The sequence below is a fragment of the Vigna angularis genome, chromosome 4 (assembly GCF_016808095.1).
Source record: "Vigna angularis cultivar LongXiaoDou No.4 chromosome 4, ASM1680809v1, whole genome shotgun sequence".
Lineage (NCBI taxonomy): Eukaryota > Viridiplantae > Streptophyta > Magnoliopsida > Fabales > Fabaceae > Vigna > Vigna angularis.
In genome coordinates, this window is record NC_068973.1 from 33,457,510 (window position 1) to 33,476,047 (window position 18,538).

At 32.3% G+C, this 18,538-nt stretch overlaps 1 protein-coding gene across 2 annotated transcripts; it reads left to right on the plus strand.

Moving 5' to 3' along the window:
* Positions 1-1,928: 1,928 nt before the first annotated feature.
* On the plus strand, positions 1,929-12,315 carry LOC108331564 (ubiquitin carboxyl-terminal hydrolase 17). Of its 2 annotated transcripts, none has more exons than XM_017566330.2 (11): positions 1,929-2,580; positions 3,181-4,609; positions 4,717-4,805; positions 5,036-5,121; positions 5,236-5,398; positions 5,505-5,625; positions 7,608-7,765; positions 9,017-9,101; positions 9,186-9,398; positions 11,133-11,194; positions 11,328-12,315. In XM_017566330.2, exons 1-11 carry the CDS (start codon positions 2,303-2,305, stop codon positions 12,070-12,072), a joined length of 3,429 nt encoding a protein of 1,142 aa, XP_017421819.1. In that variant the 5' UTR covers positions 1,929-2,302; the 3' UTR covers positions 12,073-12,315. The 2 variants fall into 2 exon arrangements, with proteins under 2 accessions (XP_017421819.1, XP_017421818.1); XM_017566329.2 differs by having other exon boundaries at positions 1,930-2,580; positions 3,181-4,633.
* Positions 12,316-18,538: the final 6,223 nt, after the last annotated feature.

The following is an 18,538-nucleotide window of genomic DNA, read 5'->3' on the forward strand; positions in this document are numbered from 1 at the left end:
CTACTCTCTATGTCAAGTATCCTCCATCTATAAATAAGTATCTTTCCTCTCTTCAAATCACATATTCAATCATTCTTTTCTTTTTTCCTATATTCTTTTATCCTGAAATATTTATTCTTATTATACCTTACTTGGTAATTATTAGTTTTCCTGCATTACTTATTTTTTTGTTTGTTATATCTTGAAAATTTACATAACACTTAAACAATAGTCACCCATATATCAAAAAAATTAATTTTATTTATGTTCTCAATCAACATTTATTACAATGAACACTTATATGAAACCAACTTGAATTTCATTAAATAATGAGCGTGAAAAATTAATATATATATATTTTAAATATTTTTGATACAATTAAAAGAATTTAAAAGACCAAGAGTCACGTCACAAATGTTAAATATGTTTTTTAATTAAAACTAACATTATTAAAATCAATATTTACTTTTAAAACATGATAGTTATAGGTGTTTAATATTGTTTATGTGTAAATCAGATCAACATTATAAAAAGAAAAGAAAAAGTCAAATATTTAAACCTGTTTTTATCATTTTCTAACTATTTGACTGTACTAGACCGTCAAAAAGATGTTTGATTGCACTTTACTGTACTGATTTGTCTATTTCAAGTCCAAAAGGCAGAAAAACTAAATAAAAAGAAATTATAAAATCTAATTTAAAAATTTATAAAATTTGAATAGAATTTATATAATCTAATTTATAAATTTTGAATTTAAAATCTTATTTAAAGAATCTCAATTCTATACCAAAAGAAAAAAAAGTCACAATTTAGTCTCTAAAATTTATTTATTTATTTATACCCATACAACACTACTTGTTAAATACAACCAATAAATATGGTAACAACTTGAATTACTTTTCTGCCTAATTGACTAATTAATTAGCATTTCCCTGTTAAGTTCTCTTTGTCAGTGAACCTAAAAGTTGGAAAGGCATGCATAATGACGCTACATAATTAACATGTTGGAAAACCTATACAATTATTAATTTTTATTCTACTAAGTAATGTCTTTAAAGACATTATTTACGAAATTAATAATTAAAATATCGATTAAAATACATTCAGAATGCATCCAAATCATATAAAAAATATAATAATAATAATATCAATACGAATAATTTTTTAATTGATATATCATCAATGTTCATTACCATTTACCTTTCCATTATGATACATGTCGATGTGTAATAAAAAACATTATTGGTTACTACATCGAGTGGGTCTTTACAATAACTGGTGCATCTTATTCAATCAATTTTCTTGATATCTATGAGGGAATTAAATTCAAAGTTAGACAATATACTTTATACAATTTCAAACCTGCAAAATAGACAATTCAAAGTCAAAAAAACAGCGATGAAAAATATTGAACATTTAAATCCATTACAAATACTACATTTTTAATGAAAATAGAAGAGACAGTTTTGAGTGATGAGTTGATGGTTTAAGGTTTTATAAATTGTAAAATTTCTTATGAATAAAGTCAAGTATCCTTTGCTTACAATGAAAAGGCATGTTTGGGCAGTAGCACCGACCCACACCTACACTGATAATTACTTGCGAAATGGTTAATTCCGTGGAATCTCTTCCACCAAAAGTAAGAATTAGAATGAAGTCATTTTTACGACCATCATCTGGGCCCACCCGCACCGTCTCGTTCTCCAATCTCAAATCACAACCATCAATCCAAGCCCCCACATTCACGTGCCATGCATCTATTACACCAACCCAAACCCGACCCGTTTCGAGATTCGAGAACCAAACCAAGGAATAGTATTTGAGATGACGACGAATTCAGCGAAACAATGCAGAGAATTCACGCTTTCCAACGACCAAATTCCTTTCCCTCGACAAACTACCGGTATCAATAATTAATTAATTAATTAAACTAAATTAAATTAAAGGAAACCATCTTTATTTACATTTACCGCGTTTTCTTTCGTCTCTTCCTTCCTTCTTCCTGCAAACTTTTTCCTCATCCCAACCTAACAAAACAACAAAACTACCACCAAACTGAGTTTGGATCCGTTTTCAATTTCCAGTGCTATACCCACTTTGTTTGGGACTACGATCCACATACATTTCCAACTCATGGACTCCAATTTCCTCGTGAATTGAGCCGTCACGGGTTGCGGAGTATTCCTCACTGTCCAGACGTTGGGGTTTGGTGGAGGCTTTCTCGGGGTTTTCCGCGCAGCTGTTGGACCAATCTATGTGTGGTCCTCGTGGTAGCTGCTTAGGGTGTGTTATTGGTGCTGGATGTGTGTGGGGAGCAGGATAAATGCGTGTCACCGGGGATCTAGGGTTTTCGAGCCTGGTCCTTTTGGTGGTTTGTCTGGTGGTGCCGGTGATCGGCCTCGTAATTAGCCGTAGATGGCAGGTTTCGGAGGATAAGAAAGAGGAGATCAGGAGACTTTTGGTTTTGGCAGTGGAGGAAACTGCCAGGGCCGAGAAAGAAGCATACGGCACGGCTGTTACTGCTCCTCCAAGCAATCAATGCGCCGTGTGCTATTTTCCCGCCACCGCGCGCTGCGCTCAGTGCAAATCGGTTCGTTACTGGTGGGTTTTGAAATTGTGTTGAATAGTTTAATTAAGAGTATTATTTTTAAGTGGCATGGGTTGTGAAGTTCATTTATTCAGAATCCGACAAGTTGGTTAGCAGTGCTTTTATTAATTATTGTTGGAAACTGGGAATACTATTTTTGATCTCGTTTTCTGGAATTCCGTCTTTTGTGGTTTCTAAAACAAACTCTACATTATGTTAAATCTGTGTTTACTTGTTGTTACATGCCACCAAGATAAATACACAAAATATCTTGCTTTTAGTTAAGTACTATCCTAGAGGAGCTCTTGTACAAGTTTAGCTCATTCTTGGACATAGTTAACGACAGTGAGATCATGAGAAATAAAATTGCTAGGTGCTTTAGATTGTATTTTTACATGTTTATGTAGAAACCTTTCCGAAGAACACTTTTTTTTAGATATCTTTTTTAGTTGGAAGAATATTATGCCGTTGTCACGACCCCATTTATGCACTTAGTTGAATGATCTAGCTGACTGACATTATGTATTACCGTGGTTCCAATTAATTGTTTTGGGTCTGCATATTTTACAGTGTTCCAATTTATAATATTGCATGCTTGGTTTGTGGTGTTTCAGTTCTTTTCAGTGCCAAACTGTTCATTGGCGGCAAGGTCACAAGTTAGAATGCAGTCCTTCCAGCACAAGCCACCGGAGTTATGATGTAACAAGTGATCTTGGCAGCAAGGTGGTAAAACAAGGCTACTCTGGAATATATGATGAGAAGTCAGAAAGTGAGAGAACAGAATGTAAATCATCTTTTGAAAAGTCTTCAATTTCTGATAGCTGCTTTTCTCCAAAAGTTTCATCTTGGAAGGATGAAAAACTCAGATTTGAGTCCCTTGCAGAGGGGAATATAACAGATTCTAATTGGGAATTGTCCAGTAATTCATTTTCTGGATTCTCAGCTTCCATAGGCTCCAGTGATTCATCTGATGATTCCTCTGTCTGTGAGAGTGTCATTTCTAATGAGCATGACAGATCGGAGGGACATATTTTTGTTGATTCCACCTTTGACATTGGTGACAAAACTACTGACAATAGTGAGGGGGTAACCATGTCATCTTCACCTAAGTTTGCTGCTTTGGTTGATTCAGTGGATGATTTTTCTACAATGCATAAATTAAATCATATCGGACCTGGTTTTAGTAAAGAAGAGAGTATGTTTGGATCAAATGGTAATTCAGGTTCAAATGTCTATAAGGGGAAAACAATTGATCCTTCTGAAGTGTTTTCTGGATTCTGGGATAAAACACTTGATGGGACTAAAGATGATTCTAAGAATGATACTCATACATCTTATTCTGATGAATCGACAGGTAAAAGGACTGTTTCTGAATCTTCCTTTCACTTTTCATTCAGTACCATTCCTCCTGCACACGTACGAGATACCAGTACCATTCCTCCTGCACACATACGAGATACCAGGACCAAGGGTTCTGAATCTGATAATGCATTTCCAAATTGTATTGGGTCCGAGAATGACAACATGAACTCTTCAAAGGAGAGGAATTTCTCATTCTCCAACAGCAAAGCTTCCAATATTAGGAGTTATGTTACTCTAAGTGGTTCTGAATCTGATCATTTGGAATCTAAAGACAGCTCCAGACCACCTTTATCATCTTTCTCCCATCAATCCTCCTGTGTTGGCAAAGGTTCAGTTTGTGCAGATGCTTTAAACATCCATAACTTGCAAGCAACTGGCACTGAGGTAACAAATCATGTTGTGGAAAACCGCCACAGCACCGTCAGGTCCACTGGGATTGGATGCCTGAAGCATAACCATGCTGATTCTAGTTTAGCTTCTGAAACTAAAGAAAATTCTCATGCCAGTACAAAACACAGGAATAATGATGATGAATATGACACCCGGCCTGTCACTTCCTCTCATGTTGCTAGCTGTTCTGCAAATTCTGGAAGTGGTATAAAAACTTCTGTTTTGAAAGTTGTTGATCAGTTTAGAGGATCAAATATGTCAAAGCACTTTCCATTCTCTGTTGGGAGTGAGGTTGGTGAAAGACACAATGACAAGGTTCTTCTATAACATATTTTTTTTCTTTTTGCATTATTTTTGTGCTTTAAAATATTGTTACCTTACATTTAAAGTTGTTGCAGGTTTTTTTTTCTTATGAAATGTTTGTCAAGCTTTATAACTCAAACAAGGTGGAGTTATGCCCATTTGGCCTTATAAATTGTGGAAACAGGTAATTTCAAATGATTTAAAACATTAAAAATATAATTGGTTCCATCTTATATGTGGATTTTAGGATTGCAATATCGCTTTGTGGTGTGTATTATTATCTACTTGCTTTGCTCATAAAGATCACATATTTTACATTATCATTAAATGATTGATTTGAATAGTTAGGTTGTAATCAATTACTCCTCCACCATGCGTTGTGAAAGATTCATGCTTTTCTTTTCAACTTTGCAGTTGTTATGCTAATGCTATACTTCAGTGCTTGGCATTTACACCGCCTCTGACTGCTTATTTGCTTCAAGGATTACATTCTAAATCATGTATGTATACTATCAGAGGTTTCATTATGGAATCTCACCAACGTTGTTTATTGAATATTGTGTTGTTATTTGTAACAATTTTTGTAGCTTAAATATCTCCTATGCAAATTTTAGGTGCACATAAAAAATGGTGTTTCACCTGTGAATTTGAAAGATTGATTTTGAAGTCAAAGGACACAAAATCTTCCGTGTCTCCTATGAGCATAATCTCTCATTTACAGAATATTGGAAGTCAGCTTAGTAATGGGAGAGAAGAAGATGCACATGAATTTCTTAGGTATTTTTTACACCTTTGAATCCATGTAAAATAACCTGAGTATTGTTTTGTATTTCATTTTAAATGAACATGACACACTTGACACTTGACACTTGACACTTGACAGGCATGTTATTGACACAATGCAATCTGTTTGCCTTATGGAAGCTGGGGTTAATGCATCAGGCTCCTTAGAAGAGGACACTACTTTAATGGGTCTAACATTTGGTGGTTACCTTCGATCAAAGGTAATTTTTATTTCTATCTAGAAAAGTAATTCACGATTTTCTTTGTTTTTCCTTTTCTCCTGTCATAACTGTAATGCAGTGTTGGCATGTTTATTGTGGAAAATAAGACTGATTTATTATTCTTAATCATAAAAAATACATTCTGATACTCTCTATTTGTAATAATCTAATTATCCTAAAAAGGAAAATAGTGAAACTAGGAAAGTAAAATAAAATAAAAGATTATATATCTATTTCCTCTAATTAGGAAGATTCTAAAGATATTATCTCAAATTACAACACTTCCCCTCAAGCTGGATCATACAAGATTGTATGAACCAAGCTTGAAATAGTCAAACTCAATTGTAGAGAACGTCAATAAACCAAATTTGACAGCAATGGACGAGGACGAACTAGCACCATGAAACTTCAACTTGGACAACAATGGACGAGGGCGACTAGCACCATGAAACTTCAACTTGGATAGCAATGGACGAGGGAAATTTCCATAAAAAATGGATGATGACTTGCAGTAGCAAACAACAACAAATTATAAGGACTGGATTGCCATCAACAGTGGCAAACAACTACAAAACTTCAAGAACATGATTTCCATGAGTAACATATGGGAGGCCTTCAAAGGCTAACAACCACAAACATGTAGGGACTTAACCACCCTGAACAATAATGAATCTTTAGGGACTTAATTGCCCTAACAACAACGAACCTTTAGGGACTTAACTGCCCTAACAACAACGAACCTTCTAGGACTTCACTGTCCTAACCTTTAGGGACTTAACTGCCCTAACAACAACGAACCTTCTAGGACTTCACTGTCCTAACCTTTAGGGACTTAACTGCCCTAACAACAACCAACCTTCAAGGACTTCACTGTCCTAACCTTTAGGGACTTAACTGCCCTAACAACAACGAGCCTTCAAGGACTTTACTGTCCTGAATAGCAACAAACCTGCAAGAACTGAACTGCCCTGCAGCGGCTAACAGCAACAAACCTATAAGGACTTAACCACCCTACAGCGGCTGAAACTTTTCTTCCCCTCACGATTGAACACATGTCAATGACGTGAAGGTGAAAGAACAAGTGAGAACCGATTCGTACTTGGGGTCAAATCTGAAACCCCTTATGGCTAGGTCAGATTGAACTCTAGAAGTATAGCTTATAGCTAGGTCAGATTCAACTCTCTGGAAGTATAGCTTATAGCTAGGTCAGATTGAACTCTGGAAGCATAGCTTATAGCTAGGTCAGATTAAAATCTGGAAGTATAGCTTATAGCTAGATCAGATTAAAATCTGGAAGTATAGCTTATAGCTAGGTCAAATTTTAACTAGAAGTATAGCTTATAGCTAGGTCAGATTTTAACTGGAAGTACAACACAACTGTGTGTAGCTGTTATAAAAAAAACAAATGTATTTGGTAATATTGGAGAAAGGCCAAAATTCTAAGCAGAACTTGACTAGGGCAATTGGAGCCCATTAAAAACATATGTTAAGGAAGAGACTTTTAGGGGGCTGTCGGCGGCTGGCCGTCAGCTGACAACAAAGACAACGGAAGCAGATCAGACAAGTTCTGATACCATGTGGAAAATAAGACTGATTTATTATTTTTAATCATAAAAAATACATTCTGATACTCTCTATTTGTAATAATCTAATTCTCCTAAAAAGGGAAATAGGAAAACTAGGAAAGCAAAATAAAATAAAAGATTATATATCTATTTCCTCTAATTAGGAAGATTCTAAAGATATTATCTCAAATTACAACATTTATGTAATAGATAATTTTATCATTGTTGTCATCGTAACATATGCTTTTTGTAGGTAAAAAGAATAAATGAACATTCTCCTCATTTGGCAGATAAAATGCATGAAATGTGGAGCGAAGTCTGAACATGTTTATGAAATAGATAATGATATTATTATTGTCATTATAATTTGCTGATTGGAAGTAAAAGGAACAAATGAACATTCTCCTCATTTGACAGATAAAATGCATGAAATGTGGAGGGAAGTCTGAGCGTCAAGAAAGGATGATGGATCTGACTGTTGAGATAGAAGGGGATATAACAACCCTGGTGGAGGCTCTTCAACGATTTACAAGCACTGAGACTCTGGATGGGGAAAACAAGTACCACTGTGTCAGGTTGGTTGATTTTTTGGGTGCCTTTTGATCATTATCTTCATAGGGAGAGTTAAGTTACTACAGATTTTTTAGTGTAGATTAAATACAAAATTTTAAAATTAAACTGTTAGCATAATAGGATTATGTAGATTTTGATAGAACTCTCAAGGTTTATGTTAGGAAAAAGGACAGATAGAAGTTAAGAGTCAATTATGAGGGGGTTAGACAGTTAACAGAGGGTTAAGAGGGGTTATGTTAGAAGTTAGGAGGCGGTTATAACGCCTACTGTCGGTTATCTCTTAAGGGGGAAAACATGTCTGAGGGAGGTTGGGTAATATAAACATCATTTTACAAAGTTGGTGTAACATTTGTGTGCATTTTTCTTAATCTGAAAGAGAGTTTTGGTTTCTTGTCACCAAGAAACTTAACAGATTTGTTGCTGTGAAGTTCTGCCTGTTTTGATGATTTTTATCATAAACACTTTCAGGTGAAAAAATGAAATAAGTTACGCTATCTTAAAAGTAGCTTATGCATTTATCCTATCAGGCCCCTTAAATTGGTTAAGGGAAGTTAAGTCTGGGACGTCTCCTGTCAAGGGAAGAACAGCCCCAACCCATAAAAACGCCTCTTAATTTTATCATCTTTTTATGTGCCATTATGAGTAAAGTTTTGTAAGTTATGTCTGTTTCCTCTTAGTAATCACCTTGGTATTAAAACAGATGTTGCATAAGTAGGGAAAATGTTTAGGCATGTGCCAAATGGAAATTGTTATAATGGTTTGCACATGGCCTACCTTCATTGAGCCTATATTATATGGATCCTAGGCCATTAGCAGTGGGCAAGTCCTTTTGATCTTCAGTTAAATTAGAATTTGAAAATTAACGCTTGTGATTTTTGGTTCAAATCTTTTCTCTGACGGATTCACTAATTACTGCATTATTTTTCTTTGATTTTGGCTTGGCTGTACATAGAAGAAAGCATTCCACAGTCCTAATGTCACAAGTTTACAAAGCCTGTGCCATAATAATTGACATGAAAGATAATCTGTCAAATCAACCTTGTAAAACTTATTTTATAGTGGCCAAGTTATGACTCTAGCCTTTTACAAAATTATGATTTATAGCATCCATAAAAATGTTATCGTCTCTCCTATTTGGTCTTTTAATGTTGTGCAAATGTTTCCTTATCTTCGATTTTAGTTGTTGGAATTTTGTTTGGAGTACTTGTACTCAAATGCTTTTCCTTGTGTTAATAAACTATTTCCATTTGAAGATGTAAATCTTATGAGAAGGCCAAGAAGAAGCTGACAGTTTCAGAGGCACCCAATGTTCTTACTGTTGCATTAAAGAGATTTCAGGTATTTCATGAATTCAATTCCAAGACAATGTTATTTTACCTGCACTATATGCAGATTTTCCTTATTTGTTACATCGTATTGCAGTCTGGGAAATTTGGGAAGCTCAACAAACCTATTCAATTTCCTGAAATACTTAACTTGGCGCCTTTCATGAGTGGGACTAGTGATAAATCACCCATATACAGATTGTATGGGGTAGTTGTCCACTTAGATACCATGAATGCTGCCTTTTCGGGTCATTACGTGTGCTATGTGAAGAATATACAAAACAGGTGGTTCAAGGTTGATGACAGTGTGGTAAGTCCCTTACTCTTGCGTTTGTTCCCAATATTAAGAGCAACTTTTGGTTCTCAGATGTACTTTTCTAGATATGATTTTCTTAATTTGTAGTCCATGGTCCTTTTGATAAACTGAATATATGGTAAAACTGGGTCAGAATATGGGATTAAGAATTGAAAGCATTTGATAGAAACATCTGCTGCATCTTGACCTAATTTGAAGACTAGAGATACTAGAGCAGAGGTGAGATGTCAATAAAGATTCCTCCAGGTGCCGGAGAGATCTGGACTCTACCTCCCAACTACAGTTAAAAACTGAATATGATTTCTACTCTCCCTTTTCGTCCTAGTTATACCCTATTATCCTTTGAGTTCTTTAACTCACTAATTGACAGTCTAACTGTTGGACTAACTAAGTTCATTTTTCTAATATTCTAAGCACAACATACTGTTATTTATATTGCTAATTGATTCAAGTCCACTGGGAAGTGAACAATGTAGAACCAAAATTTATCAAGAATGCTTTACAAATTACAAATATAGTTAAAGGTCAGAGATTTAAGTAGGATGCTATAGCGCCACTACAGCTGCAGAGCATCCCCTAGCTACTACAGGGGATGCTGTAGTAGGGAGGTTAAGAGTGTATTTGGGAAACATTGAATTTCCCCATTTCAGTGGTCTACCTATATATTTCAGCTGTTTATTAAAAAAAATCTTGTTTGGGACAATCAACATCTTAAAAAACTTAACCTTTCAAAACCAACTTGAAAGATGAGGTTTGCACTTACGCATAAATTATAATTTAATTATAACTCTAGTTAATAAGGAATTTTTAATACACCTTGTGCTGAAAACTGAACATCTTGAATGTGAATAAATATTTATGGATGGTTCAACAATGGATGACACGATAGACCTAACAATCTTTGTTGGGATTTGATGTTATTCTAGAATTTAACCTTACAAAATTGGCTTAAAAAGTAAGATTTAGGTTTGTTTATATATTATTAATTTGCACATATTTATAGTTGAAATGGGATTTCAAACACAACTTAAAGTCCAAAATGGTTTTTTTCTTCTGAAAGGTAATATACTTTGTTGCATCTTTGGAGTCCAGTTGTTTTCTTTTAAAGGTGTAATTCCCAAACTTCAAACAAAACTGATTCTGATTATAATCTAAATAATCGATTATCAAAATAATCCAATTCGCACAGCTGTCCCAAATTCATAAAGTGTAGCCAGCTGTTGTGGATGCCATAGTAGTGCTGTGAGGCAGAGGCTATTCCAGAAAAGCCCAATGAACTGAGATATCCCCATGTTTCTCTTGTCTCTTCTCAAACCTCTCTCTGCCTCTCTTATGTTTTGATGTTGCTGTTGCCTCTGTCTTCTCTGGCAACTGTGTCTGGTCTCTTTTGTCTTTGGCAAGTGCCGCCTCTGGTGAGTGCCGCCCTTTTATACTGTTTTACCTCTGGTGAGCCACCTTATTGGCACAATTAAACTGAAAGAAAGAATATCAGGCAAAGGTAGACGAATGACAAAGGTGGTGCAAGAGGTTCAGAATTGAAAGCTCTGTAAGCCAATTTTGTTCCAAAATCGTTTTGTTCTGGGATGAAAGTAAAGTCAAGTTCAGTGGATGAATGTGTCCTCAAATCACTGTTGTATTACTAAATAGAAGGAAATTTACAGAACATTTGTTGCGGTTTTTACTTGTATTTTACTTGGTTTAACAATCTGCTGTATGTATGTCTTGCAGGTGACTGCTGTTGAATTGGAGAGAGTCTTGACTGTAGGAGCATACATGCTTTTATATGCAAGGTAACTTAGCTTTTTTGCTCAAGTCTGACAAGGGGAGGGAGACAGTGTTTAACACATTGATGGGTGGCTTCAATGATCCTTCTAACTACATTTTCTCTTGTTGGCTTCTCTGACTATCTGAATCGCGTTGTAGGTGCTCGCCTAGGGCTCCAAGATTAATCAGGAACAGAATACTATCCTCGGATTCAAAATGTAAAGTCAGCGGAAAGACTTTTGCAACGAAAGCAAGATATATATCTACAAATTCTGGTGTTCCTGAACATGTCAACAGTTCCATCTCTCCGGATGGCTCACCTGCATTGGAGTCTTTCTATTCAAAGTTTCACCACCTGAAAAAGATTTTAGAGGAAGACTCGTCCAGTGATAATTCATCCCTCATTAGCAGCAATTCTGATGAAGGTTCTTGCAGTACTGATAGCACCTGTGATTCAGCCAGTACAGATGACTTCACAGATTATCTTTTTGGTGATTCGGGAAATGGGTGGAGTAGTGTGTGGAGGAATTCTGATTCTGACACGTCCTCGTCCTCCTCATCTTCCCCCTTAAACTGTCGACATTCCCCACTCTCTGATATGGACAGATACGATTCAGTTTCTCCTGCTGCATCTGGTTTGTGCATTTCCATAGGTTCAAGTGTGGAGAAAGACAATCATGTATACAGAAATGGAGCAGTGAATGTTGAAAAGAGAGGGGTGGGTGTTTCTTGTTTGCATTCTAACACAACTTCACAGCATAGAGGGTTAGGTAGTGGTAGGATTAGTAGCAAGATTAGTAGTAGTAGGGAGACTGACTCTTTTGTGAAAGTAGGATCTAACCTTTGTAATGATACAGAATGTGGTGTATTACGTAGAAAAAGTATAGAACGGATTAAAATTTAGTAAAACCAGGAGCTCTGGAGTTTGGAGCACTAAATAATGAGTGAGGGGATGCTCAATGTATAATGTACCAACTTTGAGGCGGCGTCGTTTTCAGAAAGGAAAATTAGCCACATCACTTTGCCAATAACTTAACCAGCTGTAGATATGCATACCTCCAACTTTGTTATAAAACTTTACTGGACTCTATTCTGTTATTTTAAATAGGGATACTTTAAATAAAGGAAAGTAACATATTGTTTGTCTTGTTATACTTGCATTTTTTTTATAATTGTATTATACCTGTTTTATACAGCAAATCACCAAATCTAAATCACTCACAATTCACCAAGTTTTATACTTTCTTTTTTTGGATGTTTTTAGAGGCAAAAAGGGATGACATTTTTAAGTTAAACCCTTCAACCCTCTGCAACTCTTCACACTTCTAACGGACCTTTTCTTCCTGAACACCATATCTATACCCTATAATTTCTAACATAACTATTAACCTTTGTAAAAGTGACTTCTTGATTATTTGTTTCGGAAATCTTCTAGAGCATAATTTCTAAAACAAATTTACTAAAATATATGAGAATGAACAAAACTTTTAGAAAAAGATTTTCAGAACATATATAGTATCTTTTAAAATGAGCTTTTCAGAACTAACTTCCCAGAATTAAAATGAACTTTTCAGAATGAGTTTTCTTCTAGAACGAGTATTCTTGTTTCCTTCTTGCTCTAGAGTAGAAAATGAAGATGCAGCGGAGATGGTGCAGTGAGGGAAGCAGAAGCAACAACGGAGGCAAAAGTAGTTTATATTCTTTTTATTAGTACGGAGTGCAGTCAATAATAATGGGTGCAAAAAGAAAAATCCCTTCTTATGACTTTCGCGCTATTTTATGTATTTTTAGTTTAATTATTTTATCATATTTTCTATAATTACAAAGAATAATAAGATTACTACTATTATAGTTATGAAATTAAATATAAATAAATTTTATAATTTTGTTGTAGATAATTTTTATTTATTTTGTAGGTAATTTTTTTTTATTATAAAAGGTTGTTTTTGCTTCAAAAATGATTAAATTTTAAAAAACAATATTATTTAAAAAAAACATAAAACGGATATTAAGGATGAAATTGAAAAAAAAAATGTATAATAGAAAATTAGTATAAATAACCATGGTGTCAGTTAATCATGATTTTTATTAGGAAATGACAAATTCAATTAGTTAATAAAAACATGATAATATCACATAAATCTTCTAAACTGAAATAATACTATAATATTTTTATTAAAATATTGAATTCATTGTCATATTAAATAATTTAAGAAGGTAATATTATCGTTTTTATTTCAATTAATCGAAAATGGGAAATTTAACCAAAATCATTGTAAAAAACCTTATTTAAGGGAAATCTTGGTCTTTAAAAAATATAAACAAGCATGATAAACATAGCTTCCTAATTTTAGATCCAGAAAAAATAAAAACTTTTATCCTAGTAAGCAGTCTTCAATACTCATGTGATCTTTAAAATCCTTGAAAGTTCAATTATCTCACCAAATAAATTACCTTTTTGAGTGAGATTTTTAAATTAACACACACAATGAAATAAGTCAATATTCAAAATTTCTACAAATAATGTGTTTGATTATTATGGTTAATTTTAATAACCATAAACGGGTATTTCTACCATCGTTTTAAATGAATATTCTTTTATTTTCGTTTCATGAAATATAAGAAACTTTTATACTTATATATTACTTTAATATCTCTCGAAGCATTTCATTATCTTCCAGTTTCTTCCCTAATAATAGAAAGTATTGTGAGAAACTTGATAAGAAATGTGTGTGCTTTTCCTTAATCATTTTTCTTTCTCACACGACAATTTTAATAAGAAATTTGCATGAAGATATCGAGAGGTTTCTAATTTGAAAATCGACGTGACACCGATGTGATATCTTAACAAATTATTGAATACATTATGTGTCAATCATTTCTTATTTTTTTAATGTCATTATTATTTGAGCATTTAGTGCCTCTAATCCTTTATATCATGCTAATCCTCAATTATGTATAATATATAATGAAATAAAAAATGTTTTATAAGGAAATGAACTTAAATTCATTACTAGTTAAATGTTTATTTTTCTCTACTACGATGGTTAAACTAGCATTTATATGCACATATTCGAAGTTCTGCGTTAAGTTATATAAATAAACCATGCAACTAGGAAGAAATGAAAACTTAAGATGTTCGCGTTTTCTACCGATTTAGAAATAAAAGCTTTATGATTTATTGTTTTGTATTTTATTAGAATCAATCTCCTTTTCTTTGCATTTATAATTTTCATTGAAATTTTACTATTTAACCATAATATTCTTTTACTTTACACTTTTCATTTAAATGATATTAAGCTTGTAGGTTGAAACATGGTAGTTTTTATTTTTAAAGTTTTAATATTCTAATTTACTTCACTAAATTATTTTTTATTGTATCAAACATCTTTAATATTAAAATTATACTCTAAAAATTAAAAACATATTTAATCTTACTGAAAAAGAGTCTAATTTTTTGTATTTAAGTATATATTTGAATTATAAAAGAAGAGGGTGGGAAAGAAATGGTAGAATGTGTTAGGTTTTGTGATGGTAGAGGATAATAAAGGGAGTAGTTAATGGATGATAAAAGAGAAGGAATGTGTATTCTCTTGTAGACAATTTGATTTTGTCTTGCAATAAATCCAACATGGGTTTCTCACTTTGTACTTTGCAGATCAAACTTGACCAATACACATCATTTTCTGAGCCCCACCAACATGAACATCATCATTTTCGACTTTCATGGCGGAAAATCTATTCTTTCAATTTTTAGATATTTCTTATCAATTCACTTCTATTTATATTCTATAATGGATGCAATACCAACCCACTTGTACTTCCTCTTCGTTCTAGCACGTACTATGCAACTCCACGAAATCATTTATGACTAACGAATTCATTTTTCATCACATATTACTATGCTTGTATCCATGTAGTCATCCAAATTCATAACAATATACACCAAAATGTTCTAATTTCGATGTCTTTGTTTTCTAAGATAAACCTCAACGAGATTGAATGAATAAATTTAAAGAGATAAAATAAAAATTGATTGTTTGTTTTAAGGGAGGTAGAGATGATAGTAAAGAGATTTGAAATTAAAATTTGTAAAACTTGGTGAAAGATTTTATGCATGTGATAGATAAAAAAATGTTTTAAAAGGTAAAAGTATTATATTATAATTTTATCCTTATAGTTAAAATTCATATAAAATAAAATATTATTATTATTAATTTTTTCAATAGTTTTTAATTTATAATTAATATTATTACTATTGATTGGTGAAGAAATTTACGTATTTTCGTAAAAATTTATGTTAGAGTTGTTTTTCTCTTCTAATCCCTTCACTCATCTCAAATAAGCTGAAATAAGTGGAAGCAGATAAACAAATCACTTACTCTCACTCTCTCACATAAAGAGGAAATCTCTTGAAACAAACACATTGTGTGTTGACCATTAGTCATTTAATAGTTTTGACATCAATTATTAAACTGATGTAGAATTAGAAATATTATATCAATTATAATAAAAACAGATGCAATATACGTCCTACAAATCAATTAATTTTTTGTTGAAAAATATTACATAGATTATTTTTAATAATTCATGTAGTATGTTATTTTTTTAATGAAAATATGATTATGTGTGTGGAAAATATATAACAACTAATTATACTAAATTGTGAAAAATTAAAATTCGATATTGATCTAGCCAAATAAATATTGAAATTATGTTTAAACATTAACGTTTACATAAGTACATCAAAGTTGTCATAGACCAATTTATATCTAATTAAGCATAACTACTAATGAAAACTAAACTAATTAGATAAAAACAAAATCCCTAAATAACACAACATTTCAAACATAACTAATACTAATTTTTAATACATACAAAATTAAAAATACATAAATATTTAAATATAACTAACATGTTGCAGTGATTACTTTACAGTAGACAACGATGATAGTATAGATAAGATAAGTGACCTAACAAAGATCTCACATTTATGAGTGTGGTGGTGGTGCTGGCTGGAACTTTCTTGTGGCATAAAATATGGTGACACTTGTAGGCATGTCACACAATGGAAGAACATAGAACTTTCAACGACTTACTTAGTGGTGGAGCTATGTAACTTATTCCAAGAGAGAAACTTTGGACGAAAATGGAAGTTCCTATAGAGTAAAAACACAAAAAAAATTAAATTTTTATAAAACACTATGATATATTAATAATTTTTTTTCTAAAAAAAAATTATAATAGAGTATGTGTCGGTTTTGTTGGTTCGTATATTTGAAACAGACTAATAATAAATTATCACATAAATAGTTATAAAATAGTTGTAAAAGAAATTGTTAAAAAAAACATTTTCCTTTTATAAATAGAAAAAACAATAACACAAATTTGTATAAAGGTTTTAAAAAGATATACAATTGTTGTTATAAACAATTGATGTACAAATTTAATTAAAAAAGTAATTACATTAATTCTCACATTGAACCAATGTAATATAGTAATTATGCACATTTTACATTGGTTAATCACGTAATATTACATGTAATATTTATATATATTTAGTACATAAGTTACATCTATTCTTAAAAATAAGGTTTAATTGCTTCATTTGTCCCCAATTTGGTTGAATTGTGTCAAATTCATCCTTACTTTTAAAAAAGTTTCATTGTCGTCCTCACGTGGTATAAAAGTGTCAATTGAATCCAAACATAGAAAAAATTTGTGTCAAAGTAGTCATTTTTCCTATATCTCTGTGTCTTCCTTTCATATGTCACTTCTCTGGAGCTATGAAAAGCCTTAAATTGGATAAGGTAAAATGAATATCTGTACTTGATTGTATGAAAGGAAGACACAGAGATATAGGAAAAATGACTACTTTGACACAAATTTTTTCTATGTTTGGATTCAATTGACACTTTTACACCACGTGAGGACGACAATGAAACTTTTACACCACGTGAGGACGACAATGAAACTTTTTTAAAAATAAGGATGAATTTGACACAATTCAACCAAACTGGGGACAAAGGAAGCAATTAAACCTAAAAATAACTAATGTAATAGGTATAGGATCGATTTTACATATTTTACATTAATTATTTGCTAAATCGATGTATTATGTGCCCACATTTATTATTAAATTGTCATTGTGTTTTTGTTTATAATGGGTACATCAAAATTGATTTTATTTGTCAATGAAAAATACAATTTTTTTTCAGTAATCCACCATAATTAACATCTCAATAATTTTTATCAAAATAACTATCAAATACAATTTTTACCACTCATCATTTTTTCGTTATTATCATTAGCATTATCGATATCACTTATTGTCACCAATTCTTTGTCTATAATAATTTTCTTAAATGAATATGACAAAAAAGTAAGTTTTGTGCCAAATTTGTATAAGTGACTAATTTTTGCAATACTTATATATTAGCAATTAGCATAAATAAACTCATCATAGAACGTAGGAGGTAAACAATAATAAAAGAGGTAGAAATGATAATAAATAAATTCGCTACATTAGACAGTAGAAGGTAAAAAAAAACAATATAAAAAAATAAAAAAATTAATGTAGTTCAATTTAAGTGTAAAAACTTGAACATACATAATTCAATGAAAGATATTAAAACTTATTGTTTCTCTATTGACATATTCTCAATCACAAATACAACTTAAACGTTAGCTTCTATTAAAAGTATGGATCCTATTTATAAAACAAATAGTATTATAACGGATACATGTAAAATGCTTCTAACAAAAAAAATACGAGACATTATTTCATATTACATAATATAATAGTTATTATACTTGATTGAATAGTATGATTATTTGGTCATATTTGTGTGTGAATCTCAAGTGGATCCTCGTTTTTTAAACTGTCAAAATTGGGTCCATATACTTGTAAAATTAAGTCAATTTTGTCGCCTCCATTAAGTTTTGACAAACAGCGTTAAGAGATGCTGATCTATATTTTTTTAAAATGAAGTGACATTGTGTATTAAATTAATGGGTCATGTGTTAATTCCACATGGAAAAGTAAATTCTTACCATCAGAAATTTCCATTCACAAAAAAAAAAAATTCTCCCACCCATTAACTTCGTCTTCTCCATAGAAACCCTAGCCGTCGTTAGCCATGCGTCGCCACCATCCTCGCCAGAACCACCACCGTGCTACACAACCATCAACACCGTTAAGCCACAACTTCTTTTGACCCAACCAGAAAAAAAGATTACTTTTTTTCTTGCACCTCCTTCTATTGTGTACTTGATCATTCCATATTAAGTTCAAGAATATAAATACTTTCATCAGGATGAAGAATTCATAAAATCCAGAGTAATTCATAAAACCAGTAACTCCTTGAAGT